This window comes from Mauremys mutica, chromosome 1 (genome assembly GCF_020497125.1).
Source record: "Mauremys mutica isolate MM-2020 ecotype Southern chromosome 1, ASM2049712v1, whole genome shotgun sequence".
In the NCBI taxonomy this organism is placed as follows: domain Eukaryota; kingdom Metazoa; phylum Chordata; order Testudines; family Geoemydidae; genus Mauremys; species Mauremys mutica.
The window spans coordinates 62,860,029-62,878,465 of record NC_059072.1 but is presented as its reverse complement, the minus strand read 5'-3'; the positions used below and the strand labels follow the sequence as shown (position 1 = coordinate 62,878,465).

Here is an 18,437-nt window from a genome sequence, read left to right as displayed (position 1 = left end):
AGTGTCGGGCAAGGGGATTTGCTGCCCATTCCCCCAGCTCCAAGTCCTCTGGCTGATGGAAATTTTGATAATACTGTGTTGTCAGGAATGGCTCACGTTGAGTATCATTCAAAAGCCTCTTCTCCCACAAACATATACCAAACATGACAAACATAGAACAATTATGTAGATATATAATCAAGAAAATGTTTTTTTTAAAAATTACTATTTTATATTTTTATTTAAGAACATAAGAAAGGCCGTACCGGGTCAGACCAAAGGTCCATCTAGCCCAGTATCTGTCTACCGACAGTGGCCAATGCCAGGTGCCCCTGAGGGAGTGAACCTAACAGGCAATGATCAAGTGATCTCTCTCCTGCCATCCATCTCCATCCTCTGACGAACAGAGGCTAGGGACACCATTCTTACCCATCCTGGCTAATAGCCATTTATGGACTTAGCCACCATGAATTTATCCAGTCCCCTTTTAAACATTGTTATAGTCCTAGCCTTCACAACCTCCTCAGGTAAGGAGTTCCACAAGTTGACTGTGCGCTGCGTGAAGAAGAACTTCCTTTTATTTGTTTTAAACCTGCTGCCTATTAATTTCATTTGGTGACCCCTAGTTCTTGTATTATGGGAATAAGTAAATAATGTTCCGGAGAAGCCGTGCACGCGCGGCGCGCACACCTACATTGGAATGCATAGGAGCAATCACTCGAAGAAGAATAAGTAAATAACTTTTCCTTATCCACTTTCTCAACATCACTCATGATTTTATATACCTCTATCATGTCCCCCCTTAGTCTTCTCTTTTCCAAGCTGAAGAGTCCTAGCCTCTTTAATCTTTCCTCATATGGGACCCTCTCTAAACCCCTAATCATTTTAGTTGCTCTTTTCTGAACCTTTTCTAGTGCTAGAATATCTTTTTTGAGGTGAGGAGACCACATCTGTACACAGTATTCGAGATGTGGGCGTACCATGGATTTATATAAGGGCAATAATATATTCTCAGTCTTATTCTCTATCCCCTTTTTAATGATTCCTAACATCCTGTTTGCTTTTTTGACCGCCTCTGCACACTGTGTGGACATCTTCAGAGAACTATCCACGATAACTCCAAGATCTTTTTCCTGACTCGTTGTAGCTAAATTAGCCCCCATCATGTTGTATGTATAGTTGGGGTTATTTTTTCCAATGTGCATTACTTTACATTTATCCACATTAAATTTCATTTGCCATTTTCTTGCCCAATCACTTAGTTTTGTGAGATCTTTTTGAAGTTCTTCACAATCTGCTTTGGTCTTAACTATCTTGAGTAGTTTAGTATCATCTGCAAACTTTGCCACCTCACTGTTTACCCCTTTCTCCAGATCATTTATGAATAAATTGAATATGTATGCTCTCAATGACCTTTTAGCATAGCAATGATAGATGATACGGCTGAGGTACAGGCTCTCGATAAACCAGAAACTTAACACCTGCCGAGATTTGTCCAAACACTGCATTATGAGACTCCAGAGAAAATACTAGACCTATGATGTCTCCCTTGCGTTTGACACATGCTGAAGACAATTAAAAATTTATCAGAAAGGAGAAACTCCATGGTATTACACCTGTTCAATACAAAATAACTGACTCCATGAATATCTCCTATGTCACAATGAAGAAACTCTTGTCTTGTACTCACACAAAAGAGAAGTTAACTGCATACCTTGCGGGAAAAAAATTACAGCATGTGAACAATTGCTCAAAGAATTTCACTGCAGCATAGTGTAATGAAGCTGCTGCCTCACACCGTTCAGTGGAGTTTCTTCGTAGTTCCCGAAAGAAGGCTGACACTATATTTATTTTGCATGCCATCGATGTTCAGTACTACATGTCAAGTTTAGCTTTCCTAGTATTACCAAAGATCAGTGTTTTTTTATGTAAGCGATGCATCCCTGTGTTAAAGTATAATTACAAAAAAAATAATTTTTAAACATTTTCTCAAATACAAAGCTAAATAATTGTTCTAGGTTTGTCATGTTTGATACCATTGTGTTTGTAGGAGAAAGGGCTTTCAAATGATACTAAACTTGATCCACTTCTGACAACACTTATCAAAATTTTCACCAGAGGGCCTGGAGTGAAAGGGGAGGAGTGAGTGCCCCCTGCCATATCACAGAGGATGCCACCACAGAAGTTATTATTCCATAGATGTTTACAAATCAACTGACACCTCCCTTACCTTTCTATCACTAATTTGACCACAGAATGAGATTTTACTACATCATACTCCTAGGATTTGGAAAGCTGCACAATCACACCGATGCACACACTTCGGATAACATCTCTTGAGCTGTCCAGTAGGCTTTGAAACCTGTCATACTGCAATGGCTTTTCCTACCAGCTAGGAGCACCAAAGCAATACATCTTATAGTGGTCAGGGAGAAATGAGCTGCAGCTTAATGAAAATTTTATGTGACCCAGCATTTGTTGATTTTAGGTTAAAAGTGCTGTAAGAGACGGTTTTAAGTTTGTGTTGAGTGACACACATGGCTGTATTTAAAAAATGTACTGAAGTTTAAACAATATAACTTAAGATAATGCATACAACAATTAAAAGCTGAAAAAGGAGTCTGAGAAATGGAATTTATATTTAAACCATATTCTTGAAGAGTGCTGTTATGTAACTAGTTTAAACTACACACTAATAGTACATATGCCACAATCTACCTCATAAGTGTTCAATAGAAACAATGTTTTAAGTGTAATCTACTGAATGAAAAGATGTAACAAGGATGAATTACAGTGAGTAAAGCCATGCTTAGCATGACAGTATATATATATATAGTAAATGGTAAAATAGTATATATGTAAAATGAAGAACTGCATCTTGCATGCATACATAATGACAATACAATTCTACATTCCCATTACGTTCCCTTTACTTCAGTTATCTAACTAATCAGACAAATCAATAGGGTATTAGTCAGTTGCATAGTAACTGGCTGCCATACCTAATATGGAGGAAAACCAACTTACCCTTTGCCTGAAGTCTGCATCAGCATTTGGGTTTAGCCCTAGAAGGGCTTGTTCATCCATCTTTGTTGCTATACTTTTTGTTTCCTATTTTTAACTGGTTTGCCCCCTTCTCCTACGGTAGGGACTACAAACATCTGCGAACAGGAAAAAACAGCAAAGTTGGAAGAAACAATATTCACTAAACACATCAGCAAACTCTCTCAGCATAATCACAGCAGAAGTATCACCATTGCCAGTGTGGAAGCAGGGAAAGAATTAATAAGGATTTGAAGGGGATCTTAATACATGTCAGTCAGTTAGCAAGAGTTAGCCCAGCTGTAACCCTAATGACGTGAGACTTCTAGAAGCAAGGATAGTGTGAGACATAGGGAAAGAACTGTGTACAAAGTTATTACGACCTTGTAACTGATAAGAAAAAGCAAGCCTGCATATTTGGTTAGGAGTGAGACAAACAAGATAGCCTTTAAAATGCACATGAACATGGAATCTATTAACAGCCACACACTCATACTTATGGTCTACTGTAGACATTAGGGCTTCATGTCCTTCACTGACACCACTTGTGGCCCAGAAAGTGTCATAGAATCATAGAATATTAGGGTTGGAAGGGACCTCAGGAGGTCATCTAGTCCAACCCCCTGCTCCAAGCAGGACCAATCCCCAGATTTTTTCCCCCTGTTCCCCCAAATGGCCCCCTCAAGGATTGAACTCACAACCCTGGGTTTAGCAGGCCAATGCTCAAACCACTGAGCTATTCCTCCTCCCCCCCCCCCCAGCATTCCATCTTTTCTTTTATACTATGAACAAATTTAAGTTTTTCTTACATTTGAACTTTCATCTTGTAATAAAACCCACAAAAGAATTTCCTGTCAATTTAACAGAGAAGCTCCATATCAGAAAATCTGTAAATTCAAATTTACAATGCATAGAGAATGTTGGGTTTTGCTTTTTGTTTTGATTACCCACATTTGATTTAAGTGCAGTATTAAGCTATTACTAGAAAATCATATTTAAAAAAAGTATTTCTAACCTTATGGCTGTAGTAATCAGCAACTTAAATTACTATTTCTACTAATACTTTATGGATGTGTTCATAAAAACCTACTCTCCATAGCAGTTGAGATACTGAGAGGACTTGTTCCCTACAAACTGCACAAAACACATCCTACCTTTTCCTGAACAAGATGATAAATTAGCCATGAAATTCTTTCTGAATAAAATTGTCTACTTATTCTTAAGCAGTGGTTTTCAAACTGGGGTACATATACCCCTAGGGGTACAAGAGCTCTCATCAGGGGGTACATGAGAAAAATCCAGTAATGGTGGACAATACATTTTATTTAGTAAGACTTGACAATCTAATCATAGGTATATTATGACACTATATCAGATGTGGGTATGCGGTAAACTACAGTATTTGGAAAGGGGTATGCAGCCTAAAAAGTTTGAAAACCACCTTCTTAGAGTAATGCCAATGTACCTGAAATGCTGTTTTCTGGAGTTCTGAATAAGAGAGAATTTTCAGATTGAATAAACTATGAACCCTGCAAACCAAGCTGTAGAAATTGTTTTAAAAAACCAACAAGATTATTCTCAGAACAAATGCAGAATGAATATACAGGCCATTCTGTAAAGCAAAGATTTCACTTGAAACCCTACCAAATATAATGGACAAACCAAAAGACTTGCTCAAAATATCCAGATGCCATTAAAGCAGCAGAGTAGATTATAAAATAGTTATGTCCCAAAAGATGCTCTCCGGCTATGTCTACACTACCATGGTAAGTCAACCTAAACCATGCAACTCCAGCTATGTGAATAATGTAGCTGGAGTCGACGTACCTTAGGTCGAGTTACCACAAGGTCTACACCGCGGGGAGTCGACAGGAGAAAAAATCTCCCATCCACTTACCTTACTCTTCTCGTCAGCGGTAGGGTACAGGGGCTGACTGGAGAGCGATCTGCAGTCGATTTGGTGGGTCTTTACTAGACCCACTAAATCAGGGCCGCCCAGGGAGGGGGGGGGAAGTGGGGCAATTTGCCCCAGACCCCGGGCCCCGCAGGGGCCCCCCATGAGAATTCTCCGGCCCCAGCCCCGCCTCCACCTTCGCCCATCCCCCGGTGCCTTAGCATGCCGCGTCCAGGAGCAGCCCTGGACAGAGCTAAAGCGGCCTGGCTCGGGTGGGGCCTGAGCTCCGCCCCGCTCAGAGCCACATGGTAAGGGGGCGGGGCTGTGAGCTCCGGTCCTGCCAGAGCCACGTGGTAAGAGGGCGGGGCTGTGAGCTCCAGTCCCGCCGGAGCCATGCCGCTGCAGTGCTGTCCAGGGGCCACGGCAGCTCCTGGACGCGGCGCACTGAGGCTCTTAGAGAGGGGAAAGGTGGAGGTAACCCAGGAGCGGCCCTGGACAGAGCTAAAGCAGCGTGGCTCTAGTGGGGCTTGAGCTCCTCCCCGCTTGGAGCCGTGTGGAAAGGGGGAGGGGCTGTGAGCTCCGGGCCAACCGGTGGGAACTTAGGCCCCACTGGAGCCAGGACGCTGTGGTGCTGTCGAGGGCCGCTCCTGGACGCACTGAGGCTCTGGGAGAGGGGGAAGGCAGGGTAAGCAGCATGGCAGGGCGCTGGGGCTGGGGGGGTTGGATAAGGGGCAGGGAGTCCCGGAGCCAGTCAGAGGACAGGGAGGGGGCAGAGGTTCTGGGGGGGGGGTCAGTCAGGGGACAGGGAAGGGGGGTTGGATTGTGGGCATTCCTGGGGGTCTGTCAGGACTTGGGGGGGAGGGGTGGATAGGGGTCAGGGCAGTCAGGGGACGGGGGGGTTGGTGGGGGTCCCGAGGTGGTGGTTGGGGAGAGGGTCCTGGGGGGGGGGCAGTGAGGGGACAAGGAGCAGGATGGGTCAGGGATTTTGAGGGGGGCAGTCGAGGGGCAGGAAGTGGATGAGGTCAGATAGGGGGCAGGGCCAGGCTGTTCAGAGAGGGACAGCCTTCCCCACCCTAAAGCTCATTCAGCAGTTTGAGGCTTGCAGACAGCTATTTAACACAAAGAGCCAAGCTGTTATCTTTTCCGTGGGGGAAGGATCACATGAGAAGAGCAATATCCTACACCACCTACCTCCTTCCCAACCCTACCAAGGGAGACCCCCCCCTCCCCTGCATTCCCGGAGGCTCCAGAGGGGTTAATTCAGTGGTTCTCAAACTTTTGTACTGGTGACCCCTTTCACATAGCAAACCTGAGTGTGACCCCCCACGCTTATATTAAAAAGACTTTTATATATTTGTAAAAGCAGTAAAGAGTCCGGTGGCACCTTACAGACTAACAGCCGTATTGGAGCATGAGCTTTCATGGGTGAATTCATGCATCCGATGAAGTGGGTATTCACCCATGAAAGCTCATGCTCCAATACGTCCGTTAGTCTATAAGGTGCCACAGGACTCTACTGCTTTTACAGATCCAAACTAACACGGCTACCCCTCTGATACTTTTATATATTTAACATTCATATAAATGCTGGAGGCAAAGTGGGGCTTGCGGTAGAGGCTGACAGCTCATGACCCCCAGTAATAACCTCGTGACCCCGAGGGGGTCCCGACCCCCAGTTTGAGAACCCCCGGGTTAATTTAATTTTAGCACCCTGTGTCCATTCACATGGATGTGCTATTTTAAGCATTTCAGTTTTCACAACATAGGCTCATTTCAGATTCTGGAACAAGCTCAAATGCTCAGTTCGTGGAGTATGTACATAAGCTATATTAAAGACAAACCCATAGTAACTGTCTCCAGTTTGTGAGGTACCCCGTGGAGCCAGTCTCTAGGAAACAGATACATTCACGTAGGTTAAGTCCTTTAATGGCTATTAGCCAGGATGGGTAAGGAATGGTGTCCCTAGCCTCTGTCAGAAGGTGGAGATGGATGGCAGGAGAGAGATCACTTGATCATTGCCTGTTAGGTTCACTCCCTCTGCGGCACTGGCCACTGTCAGTGGACAGGATACTGGGCAGGATGGACCTTTGGTCTGACCTAGTATGGCCATTCTTATGTTCTAAGCTAAATGAACCCAAAGTTATGGAGACAGATATGAGTCAAGGAAGCCAGCAGAGTATCAGAAACCTGGAAAAATCTGACTGGATGGGCTTAGGCATTTGGTCACAAGTTGAGGTGGTTCAAAAGTTTTGGATTTTTTTTTAAAGCAGATTTTTTCTTTATTGTTTCTTTAAACAAACACAGCTAACAGCAAATATTAGGCCACACACTTCTGAAACCCCAAACCATGTTCAGGTTTTGGCAGACTAATTTCAGCTTTTCAATTAAAAAACAACAAATTTTGAAGGAAAGCCAACATTGCCATGATTTTTTGCTGCTTTTTAAAAACCCCTAGTTTTCGATCCAAAAAAAGTTTTGACGGAAAATATTTATCCAACCCTTTTAATGAGCTTTAGTGCCTTTTAGCACTAGCTGATGCTGAGAACCAGCGATACCCCGTAAAGGTGACCTGAAAAGAAGTTCTCTCAAAACTGGGTTTGTGCTGAGATGCAGCAGGTTTTTAAATGTTTATTTTTCCCAGGGCTGCTGGGGGGCGGGGGGGAAGCACAGCAAGTGGGGCAATTTGCCTTGGGCCCCACAGGGGCCCTCATGAGAATATAGTATTCTATAGTATTGCAACTTTTGTTTTATGGAAGGGGCCCCTGAAATTGCTTTGCCCCAGGCCCTCTTAATCCTCTGGGCGGCCCTGCACTACATTGACCGCTGGTGGATCGATCTCAGAGCATAGATCCCGGCTGTAGTGACCTGCCCCTAAGTCTGTTCTCTTAATTTGTGTGATATAATCTACTGCAGGCCTGACAGTTTGTGGGAGGTGAGGGAAAGGAAGGAAGACAATAGGAAGAAGAGATTAAGTCAGAGGAGACCATAGTTTAAAAATGCCTGAAACCCTATTAGTAAAGTCTCCCATTTCTTGGTATTTACGTCTTACATACCCCGTATTTTTCCGTGTATAAGACGCCCCCATGTATAAGACGCCCCCACTTTTCTAACCCCAAATTCAGGTTTTTTGTTTTTTTCCCCCCTGCTTTGCCGCTCCAGCCATGCCCCAGGTTTTTTTTGTTTTGTTTTGTTTCCCTGCTTAGCCCCTCCGGCCACGCTGCAGGTCCCTCCCCCCCGCTGCTCCGGCTGCGCTGCAGGTTTTTTTGTTTGATTGGTAGGGGTAGAGGGAAGGAGGAGGGCCGTGCGCCCAGCTGGTCTCCGGCGGCGGCCCTGCCCGGCTCCTGCCGCATCCCTCCCCGGCCGCGCGACTCCTGCCGCCCGGCTCCCCCGGTCCCCAGCCGCCCGGCTCCCCGCGTCCACAGCCGCCGCAGTGCCCGGACCGCACTACCGGAGCCGGGGAGCGGGTGGCTGGGGAGCCGGGGAGCCACCCGGCTCCCCCGGTCCCCAGCCGCCCGGCTCCCCGCATCCACAGCCGCCGCAGTGCCCGGACCGCACTACCGGAGCCGGGGAGCCGCCCGGCACCCCGCGTCCCCAGCCGCCCGGCACCCCGCATCCCCGGCTCCCCCGGTCCCCAGCCGCCGCAGTGCCCGGACCGCACTACCGGAGCCGGGGAGCGGGTGGCCAGGGAGCCACCCGGCACCCCGCGTCCCCGGCTCCCCCGGCACCCCGCGTCCCCGTCTCCCCGGCTCCCCGCGTCCACAGCCGCCCGGCTCCCCGCGTCCACAGCCGCCCGGCTCCCCGCGTCCACAGCCGCCGCAGTGCCCGGACCGCACTACCGGAGCCGGGGAGCGGGTGGCTGGGGAGCCGGGGAGCCGCCCGGCACCCCGCGTCCCCGGCAGCCCGGCACCCCGCGTCCCCGGCAGCCCGGCTCCGGTAGTGCGGTCCGGGCACTGCGGCGGCTGCGACCCCACCTACCCGGATGCCCGGCTCCGGACACTGCCTGGCCCCGTGGCTCCGGCCGCCCGGCTCCCGCCCGCAACTCCTGTCCTGGCCCTGCGCTCCCAGCTCCAGCCGCGGATGGACTGTAGCGCCGCCAGCCACGTGCAGGCAGCGCGGTAAGGGGGCAGGGAGGGGGTGTTGGAGAGAGGGCAGGGGAGTTCCGGGGTGGGGGGGTGGATAGGGGATGGGGGGGTCAGAGGGCAGGGAACAGGGGGCTTACTTCCGTGTATAAGACTACCCTCAATTTTTAGTCTAAGGATTTTAGGAAAAAGTATAGTCTTATACACGGAAAAATACGGTACATTTTCCTGCTGGGGCTCCATTGTCAGGGGTAAGCCACAGTGCTAAATGGCAGGACCCAGGGAGAGGGAAGCGCTGTAAATACATTTCTACTCAGCCCTTGATATAGAGTGTAATAAAACTGGTGTTATGGAGGGCAGCTGGATGGTTTTTAATAGATAAAACTGAATGCATGTATAAAGGTTTGTAATGATGAGCTACCTACCTGTAACAGGCACAACTTTTCTTATGAAGTGAATTTAGTCCTTAAAGGTTCTGACAGAAATGGAAGCAAAAATCCTGAAAACTCAACAAGGCTTCCCACATTATGCCTTTATCCTGTGCTGTAGAGATAATCTTCATGGATTTAAAAAGTTACATGGGCTGATTTTTTTTTTAAACTTTTGTTAGAAATAGCTCCCAAAATAAATGAAAGATTACAGATTTCCCCCCCCGCCCAGTGTTTACTTAGTCCATTAGACAGCATTTTGCACTCTCAGTTTGTTTCCCTTGTCTTGCCAGTTTCTCCTCTTTCTGTAATTATCTTGTATATTAACAGGGAACATATTTTAAAATATGATCATAAGACTACAAACATGGCAAGAAGACTCAGAGGCAAGTTTAGGACCCAAGACTACTTTAACTCATGTTTTGAAAGAGAAGATTTCAAGCTGTGTCCCTTTAACGAACAATAAAGGTGAGATGTTTCATTTCTTATTAGCAACCCTCTAATCTGTCTACTCTAAGACTTTTCAAAACTGTTTAAGGGTTTGTAGTTTTCTCAATTAGATTTTTCAGCCTTGTTTTAGAGCAATTGCATTAACAATGCAATGTGGATCTGGGGCTTAATAATATAAAAAATCATAGAAACAATCATTCCCTAAGTGCTGTAAAAGACGGTTTTAAGTTTGTGTTGAGCGACACACATGGCTGTATTTAAAAATGTACTAAAGTTTAAACAATATAACTTAAGATAATGCATACAACTTACCACCTACACTTTTGAAGTTCAAAGAAAACTTTTTAAAAGTAGTTAAAAGGTCTAATAGTTAAACCAAATACATTCATATTGGAGGTAGTCCCAAACTTCTAAGCACAAAGTCTCCTTAGGCCAGGTCTACATTAGAAACTTTTAGCAATGTCTGTTAGGGGGTGTGATTTTTTTGTGAAATGTGCTAGTGTAGATGTGGTTATGCTGGCATAAAAGTGCTTTTGCCATTATAAACTGAATCTACAGTAGGAGATTTGCAGACATTGCTACACCAGCAAACCTTTTCCAGTTTAAACTACCTTATTATTTCAATAGTGCTGTAGCGAGGAGGCATGGCCTCCCTCAGAGAGTGACAGGGAGGGACCACAACACACCTCTTGTGGGCCAAACCAGGAGAGCCATGTCTGCTCCCCCACCCTCAAAACGGAAGGGCGGGACAGGAGGAGACATACAAAAGGCAGGCCCTGCAGCTCAGCTGGAGTGGAGCAACCATAGGAGATGGACGCACCCTGCCTACTGCTGGAGCCTGCAGAGGAGCTGCTGGGTCAAACTCCCAAGAACTGGCCAGAGCTCCCAGGACCGCTGGCCAACCAAGACACTGAGGAGTTGACGAGGCTGCCGCTGTAGGACTGGCCGGATCTCCCTGGGGCTGACCAAGATGCCAAGGAGCTGCCGCCTGCAGTCTGGTCAAAGCCCCCCCAAGACAACAGACACAGGCACATCCAAGGGGGAGAGTAGGAAGCAGCCCAGGGAAACCAGACAACAGCCTGGTTAGGAGCTGGCCTGATCCAAGGTCAGTGTGTTGTGAGTGGATCCACGCTGACCCAGTGGTAGACCACTCTGCCACTGTTAAGGCCTTGGGCTGGGACATGGTAGAGTTGGGAGGACCCGTGTCCCCCTTCTGCCACACCACCCCTGGAGTGGCAGTACTCCCACTCCTTAGGCCAGGAGGCCTGCACTCCTCGGGCACTCCTACCTGAACCTCTAGACTTTATTGATGCTCGCCCTTACCTGGGGCTCAGATTGCTTAGCCGCCCTGCCCTGTTGCAGGCCAGAGCCTATGCATTGCTTTCAGGCCAGAGCCTACCCATTGCTTTCAGGCCCTGCCCTGACCGAGGGCCCAGGGCTCATTAGACTGCTTACTGTTCTGCCTGGCCGGAGGACCGGAGCACTAGGTGTAGCTAATTCCCCCCTTTGAGCTCACCTTTACAGGTACAAGACAGCAAGGAGGCATGGCCTCCCACAGAGACTGACAGGGAGGGACAGCCACTCAGCCTGTAAGTAGGGATGTAAAAGTTTAATCTGTTAACCAATAAGCAGTCTTACTGGTTTCCGATAACTAAACCCACGGCGTGGGGCCCTGCATAAAATGTGGGGGGTGCTGCATCCCTATTTACATCCCTACCTACAAGTGCTATTCCCCTTTCATACTGCTCAAGCTATAAAGGTGCCTCAGACTTTTAAAATTCCCATAGGCTAGGTAAAGGTTGCCAGGTTTTTTTTAATAAAAAAATCTGATTTTTTTATTGAAATCCGATTTTTTTGATAAAATACTTTGAGAGGAAAAAACCTATCTAAAGATAGTTTTAATTAAGATCCATGATAAGAAATCTTTGAACTATAATGTAACAGGGATTATAAATTCTAATTCGATAGTATCAGACAATATATTCATGTAATGTTTAAGAAAAGTTTTGTAAATGAGTTCCAATAGTTCATGAATTAGGGACCAAATTTTATGGGGCTCCAGGGGCTTCTGTATAGATTATTTAGGTTAATCTTTCTATCTACCCAATGGGACTCAATGCTCAGTCTAGAACATACCATCAGAGATGCTTAGTTTTGCAGTTCTCAAACTGTGGGTTTGTGTCTCCAGAGAGAACATGCTTGTTAACAGCAAAAATGCTTTAAAATAAATAAATATATAGAGACGAGAAGTAACAGACCTCAACCCTACTGTCCCTCTGCAAATTTGTGTACATATAGAGTCAATCCCTTACACCTCTCTCTAAAAGTGCAAAGTTTCAAAAAGTTCAATTACTAGAAGATTGTTGGGGGTGGAATAGATCTGGACAAGGATAAGAAGTCTGGAGATAAATGTGAGAAGGGAGGGACAGGCAGTAAAAACAAAAGTGAAACTGTTTGAGCAGCATATTCCAGAAGTCTTGAGGTCTTTGAGTGTAGCCTTCATTGATTTGAGATCTACCATACCATTCTCTCACTAGAGGGGAAAACCTATAATGGCAGCAGGCCATAAAAGAGACTCAATCTGGGAATATTTTAATGAAGTTACTCTACCTGTGGGTAAGACAGGCATGCGTGCAAAATGCAAACAGTGCAACAAAGAAATGCAAGGCCTGGTTGCCCAAATGAAACATCATCATGAGAAGTGTTCCTTCTCAGAAGAAAGCTGCGTTGAAGATGAAAGGAACATGTCTGAACATGCAGGATCTTCAGGTTGGTAAACTTTTTTATTTCATAATTCTTTCTTAAGGACTGCCTATCTTCCTTCCGGACTATTCTTGAATTCTCATGTTTGAGCAAAAAATATAGTTGTTACTCTATGGTACTACCATTTTAGATGCAGTTGTGATAAAAAATAAATAGCTGAAATAGGCAGATCTTCCTTTTACAATTTCCCCTTTAAAGTACTACTGAGTGTCAGTGAACGCAATGAGTAATACTAAATGAGCAGTATATAATAATAATTAAATAACTTCACTGACTTATTTTGTTTAGGAGAATCCATCCTCAACATACAGGATTCTATATCCTTCAAAATCACCATCATTTTTTATAGTTTCAGAGTTATCTGCCAATGATAGTGTTTCAGTCACATCATGTATGTCACATAGCCACAGTAAAAAAGAAAAGAAAAAAAATATCTCCATCATCCAGAAACAACTATAGATAAGTTTGTGATAAGAACCAGAAGATTACAAAAAGAAGTAATTGATGAAAAAATTGCCCGGATTGTTTATGCAACAAACTCTCCTTTCTGTATGATTGAGAACCCATACTTCATTAACATGGTTCAGTCATTAAGATCAGGATAAAGTCCACCCAACAGAGTAGATCTCGCAGGCAAATTGCTGGATAAAATGCATGAAAGAGAAATTGAGCAGTGTGCAAACGGTCTAGAGGGTAAAATTGTTAACCTGAATCTTGATGGGAGCAATGTCCACAATGATCCTGTTGTATTTGCCTGTGTGACAACAGAAGGGGGGGAATGTCTTTCTTACAGAAATAATTGATACATCAGGAAATGCACACACAGGAGAATACTTACAAGAAGTGGCAGTAAAAGCTATAACAAACTGAAAAAAAATTCAAATGTCTAGTACACAGCTTGGTCACAGATAATGCTGCAAATGTATCCAAGATGAGAAGAAATTTAGAAGAGACTGAAGAGAGTCCCAAGCTAACATACGGTTGCAGTGCTCATTTCATGCACCTCCTAGCCAAAGACCAGTGTTCCAAAAATAAAGGCTAATGTTGTTGAAATTGCAAAATACTTCCAAAATAACCACTATGCAGCAGCTGCTCTGAAAAAAGTGGGAGGAACCAAACTAACTCTCCCACAAGACTTGCAATGGAACTCAGTAGTGGGCTGTTTTGAGCACTATATCAAGAACTGGACTAATCTGATGACAGTTTGTGAACAAAATTGTGAAAATAATAGATAGCACTGTCACAGCCGAAGTTCTCAACATTGGGCTTAAGAGAAATGTTGAACACATGCGGAGTACCCTAAAAGCCTATTTCTGTAGCCTTGAACAAAATGTAGGGAAATAGCTGTATTACTGCTGATGCTGTTGAAATTTGGAAGGAACTGAGTGAGATCTTAAAGAGAAATATGCAATGACAGAGTTAAATTACAAGCACTAAACAAAACAAAAAAACCACGAATGGGACAAGCACTATCTCCAGCTCATTTTCTTGCAAATATTCTCAATACTCAGTACCAGGGTCAAATCTTAACTGCTGAAGAGGAGGAGTTGGCTATGACACGGACATCCAGCAATCATCTCTCCATAATACCAACTAAAATAAACTTGAGGGCTAAGAGTGAACCATTAAAAAAAAAAAAAAAACCAGATGTTTGCTGATCATGTTTTAAAGAAAGTCACACCAGCGAACTGGTGGAAGTCAGTTAAGCACTTGGATTCAGAGATTGTTGAAGTAATAATCTCACTTTTAACAGCAGTAGCTTCTTCTGCCGGTGTAGAAAGAATATTATTTTCTTCATTTGGACTAATTCATTCCAAATTGAGAAATCATTTGGGACCTGAAAAAGCAGAAAAGCTTGTTTTTCTTATCCAGATTAAGAACAAACAGGAAAATGAAGGTGAAGATGACTGAATTAGCTGCAGAAGCCAATATTTTAAGTTTCTCATGTTGACCTGGCTGACACAGTCGCTTTGTTGGGTTTTTTTTAAATATTTCATTTAACTATTTTAGTTAAAAACCATTGACAAAAACAAACCTGATTTTAAAAAACTTGAATGTTTACTAAATTCAAGAATTCATATGCTTGTTTTGTTAAAATATTATATGTTTGCTGTTGAAGAAAAAAATCCAGAATACACAACACTGTTGTTTTAGTTAAATAAAACAATTTAAACATCTGTCTGGTGATGTTCTCCTCCTAATACAGCATGGCAAGAAAATCCTCCAAATAGTTCATCATGAACAATCTCCAGTTCAATAGGTTAACCTCCCAATGACTTAATAAATATCTGCTTCAATTACCTTGGTAAATGAAATAACCAAACAATCACTCATTTTCTGATATAGCTGTAAAACTAATCTGAAAAGTTTTCAAAATAAATCACTTTAAAAACGCATAGTGTGTACTTTCTAAAAATGAAACCTACATCGATCTCTGAGTTGTGAAGAATATGTATTAAGGTTATAACAGCCAACAAGAATGCACTTTTATATAGAAATCCATGATTAAATTGAGTCTTCCTGACTAGGGATTTAAATCAGATCCACCCTGAAACTCTTTACTAAAAATTTTAGTTTGCGTAGCTAACTCAAATAGTTACAATCTATTGGGACAATGCAAGCACCATAACATGAAAAGTAACTCCTTGGACTAAGATTTTATTTAAGAAGATGTTTACTGCACAAGAAACTCATTTTAATAAAAAATGACATTTTTCTTTAAATCAGAAGAGCTGAATAGCCTTTTTGCAAGCACTTATGGAATGCTTTAAGAAAAAACAGTTACAGTGCTTGGTGGCAGGGAGTCTACCACTTCAACTAGATCAGTAAAACTTGTGTGAAGGCAAGCCCTAACAATACAAACGCTTACAGACCCTTGACTACAGAGGTTTAATGATTAGAAAAACAGACTAGAATAATTAGTGATGAGAGAATACACTACTCAGAGCACCTATTCTGTGCAGGTAGGTTAGTGCTTGATTAACAGGAATGGTGACAAGGAGGACCACTCATATGCTCACCTAATCCCCTTAAGTTTTTTTTTCCATTAGTCAATGGTTCTAGAACTTCTAGTTCATCTCCCTTCAAATACACCTCTACCCCGATATAACACTGTCCTTGGGAGCCAAAAAAAAATCTTACCGCGTTATAGGTGAAACCATGTTATACCGAATTTGCTTTGATCCGCCAGAGTGCGCAGCCCCGACCCACCGGAGCACTGCTTTACCGCGTTATATCCGAATTCATGTTATATCGTGTCGCGTTATATCGGGGTAGAGGTGTATACTAAAAGGGATGTCTTTCTAGCATTCTTGTCAAATCTTTGACATGGTACAAGCTTTGCAGCAACTATACAGGATGTGGAGCCACTTGCTACCTCAGTGCTTTAGGAGCATACAGCCACATTGGATCAAAAAAATTAAAAATCATCCTACAGTCTAGGATTGTTCTTAGAACATTAAACTGGTCTAACTAGAAAGTGCTTCCACAATAGACATGTTTAATTACAGTAACTCCTCACTTAACGTTGTAGTTACGTTCCTGAAAACTGCAAAGTGAAACGATGTTAAACTAATACAATTTTCCCATAAGATTTAATGTAAATGCAGGGGATTAGGTTCCAAGAAAAAAATTGGGGGGCAGACAAAAGGCATTATATACTATACAGTACTTTACTGTGGTTGGGAGGTGCTCCTGGCTTACCCCAAACAGGCACAGCCCGCTGCAGATAATGATGTAAGCAAGGACGCTAGGAAGCAACTTGCACGGTAGCAGCGGCGGCAGCTTACCCCCAGAAGAACAGGAGCTGACTTTGCCAGGGGATGCTCCAGGCCCGCCTCTTCCCATCCCCACTCCACTCCAGGCCCGCCTCGTCCCGTCCCCACTCCACCTCCTCCTCGGAGCAGGCTTAGGACTTTCTGGGAGGGAGGGGGAGGAGCAGACTTTTAATCGCACTGTTAAACAATAGAATACCAATTGAAATTTATTAAATATTTTTGGATGTTTTTCTACATTTTAAAATATACTGATTTCAGTTATAACACAGAATACAAAGTGTACACTACTCACTTTATATTATTTTTGATTGCTAATATTTGCACTACAAAAATTATTTTAAAAGTATTTTTCAATTCACCTCATACAAGTACTATAGTGCAATCTGTCATGAAAGTGCAAGTTGTAAATGTAGATTTTTTTGTTACGTAACTGCACTCAAAAACAAAACAATGCAAAAAAGCTTTAGAGCCTACAAGTCCACTCAGTCTTTGTCTTAACAATTGGCCAATCTTTAAGACAAACAAGTTTGTTTATATTTATGGGAGATAATGCTGCCCACTTCTTATTTACATCACCAGAAAGTGAGAACAGGCATTCACGTAAGACTTTTGTAGCCGGCATTGCAAGGTATCTACGTGCCAGATATGCTAAACATTTGTATGCCCCTTCATGCTTTGGCCACCATTCTAGAGGACGTGCATCCATGCTGATGACGCTCATTAGAAAAATAATGCATTAATTAAATTTGTGAATGAACTCCTTGGGGGAGAACTGTATGTCTTCTGTTCTACCTGCATTCTGCCATATATTTCATGCTATAGTAGTCTTGGATGATGACTCAGCGTGTTGTTCATTTTAAGATAGATTTGACAAAACGCAAAGAAGGTACCAATGTGAGATTTCTAAAGATAACTATAGCACTAGACCCAAGGTTTAAGAATCTGAAGTGCCTTCCAAAATCTGAGAGGGACAGTCTTAAACGAGCAACACTCTGATACGGAAACTATAGAACCCAAACCAAGAAAAAAGAAAATCAACCTTTTGCTGGTGGCATTTGACTCAAATGATGAAAATGAACATGCGCCAGCCTGCACTGCTTTGGATAGTTATCAAGCAGAACCCATAATCAGCAGGATGCATGTTCTCTGAAATGGTGGTTGAAGCATGAAGGGACATATGAATCTTTTGCGCATCTGGTATGTAAATATCTTGCAACACCGGCTACAACAGTGCCATGCTAACACCTGTTCTCACTTTCAGGTGACACTGTAAACAAGAAATAGGCAGCATTATCTCCTGTAAATGTAAACAAACTTGTTTGTCTGAGCAATGGCTGAACAAGAAGTAGGACTGAGTGGACTTGTATGCGCTAAAGTTTTACAGAGTTTTATTTTTGAACACAGCTTTTTTTGGTACATAATTCTAGATTTGTAAGTTCAACTTTCATGATAAAGAGGCTACACTACCGTACTTGTATAAGGTGAATTGAAAAATACTATTTTTTTAATAGTGCACAAATTTGTAATTAAAAATAAATATAAAGTGAGCACCGTACATTTTGTATTCTGTGTTGTAATTTGAAATCAATATATTTGAAAATGTGGAAAACATCCACAAATATTTAAATAAATGGTATTCTGTTATTGTTTAACAGCATAATTAATCGTGCTTTTTTTTTTTAATCGCTTGACAGCCCTACTCAGGGTATGTTTACACAACAGAGCCTAGGCCAGCATAGCTGTGTCACATACCCCATTAAAGTAGATGCAGGAGTAGTACACGTTTTTCTGTCAGTGTGGGAACCCTACCACCTCAAATGATGTTAGCCATGTCATCAGCAGCCCTGTTTCACTGACATAACTGCATCTCTACTGCGTGTTTTGTCAGCATTGTTATGCCAGTCAGGGGTATGGTTTATTTTCATACCCCTGACCGACACAGCTATGCTGACATTAATCTTACTTATAGGCCAAGCCTTAGAAGGAATCAAATCTAGGTGGGTATCTTTCCTAAAGGACTCATCCA

The 18,437-nt window shown here is 43.4% G+C and overlaps 1 protein-coding gene across 2 annotated transcripts in view; it reads right to left on the bottom strand.

The window, feature by feature from the left end:
• The window catches only part of XPOT (exportin for tRNA), an 84,127-nt gene that overhangs the window by 60,392 nt on the left and 5,298 nt on the right, over nucleotides 1-18,437 (bottom strand). For both annotated transcript variants that reach the window (XM_044979142.1, XM_044979149.1), the window contains exon 2: nucleotides 3,007-3,140. In XM_044979142.1, coding sequence (XP_044835077.1) covers nucleotides 3,007-3,066 — 60 coding nt within the window. In that variant the 5' untranslated portion in view covers nucleotides 3,067-3,140. The remainder of the gene's footprint in view (nucleotides 1-3,006; nucleotides 3,141-18,437) is intronic.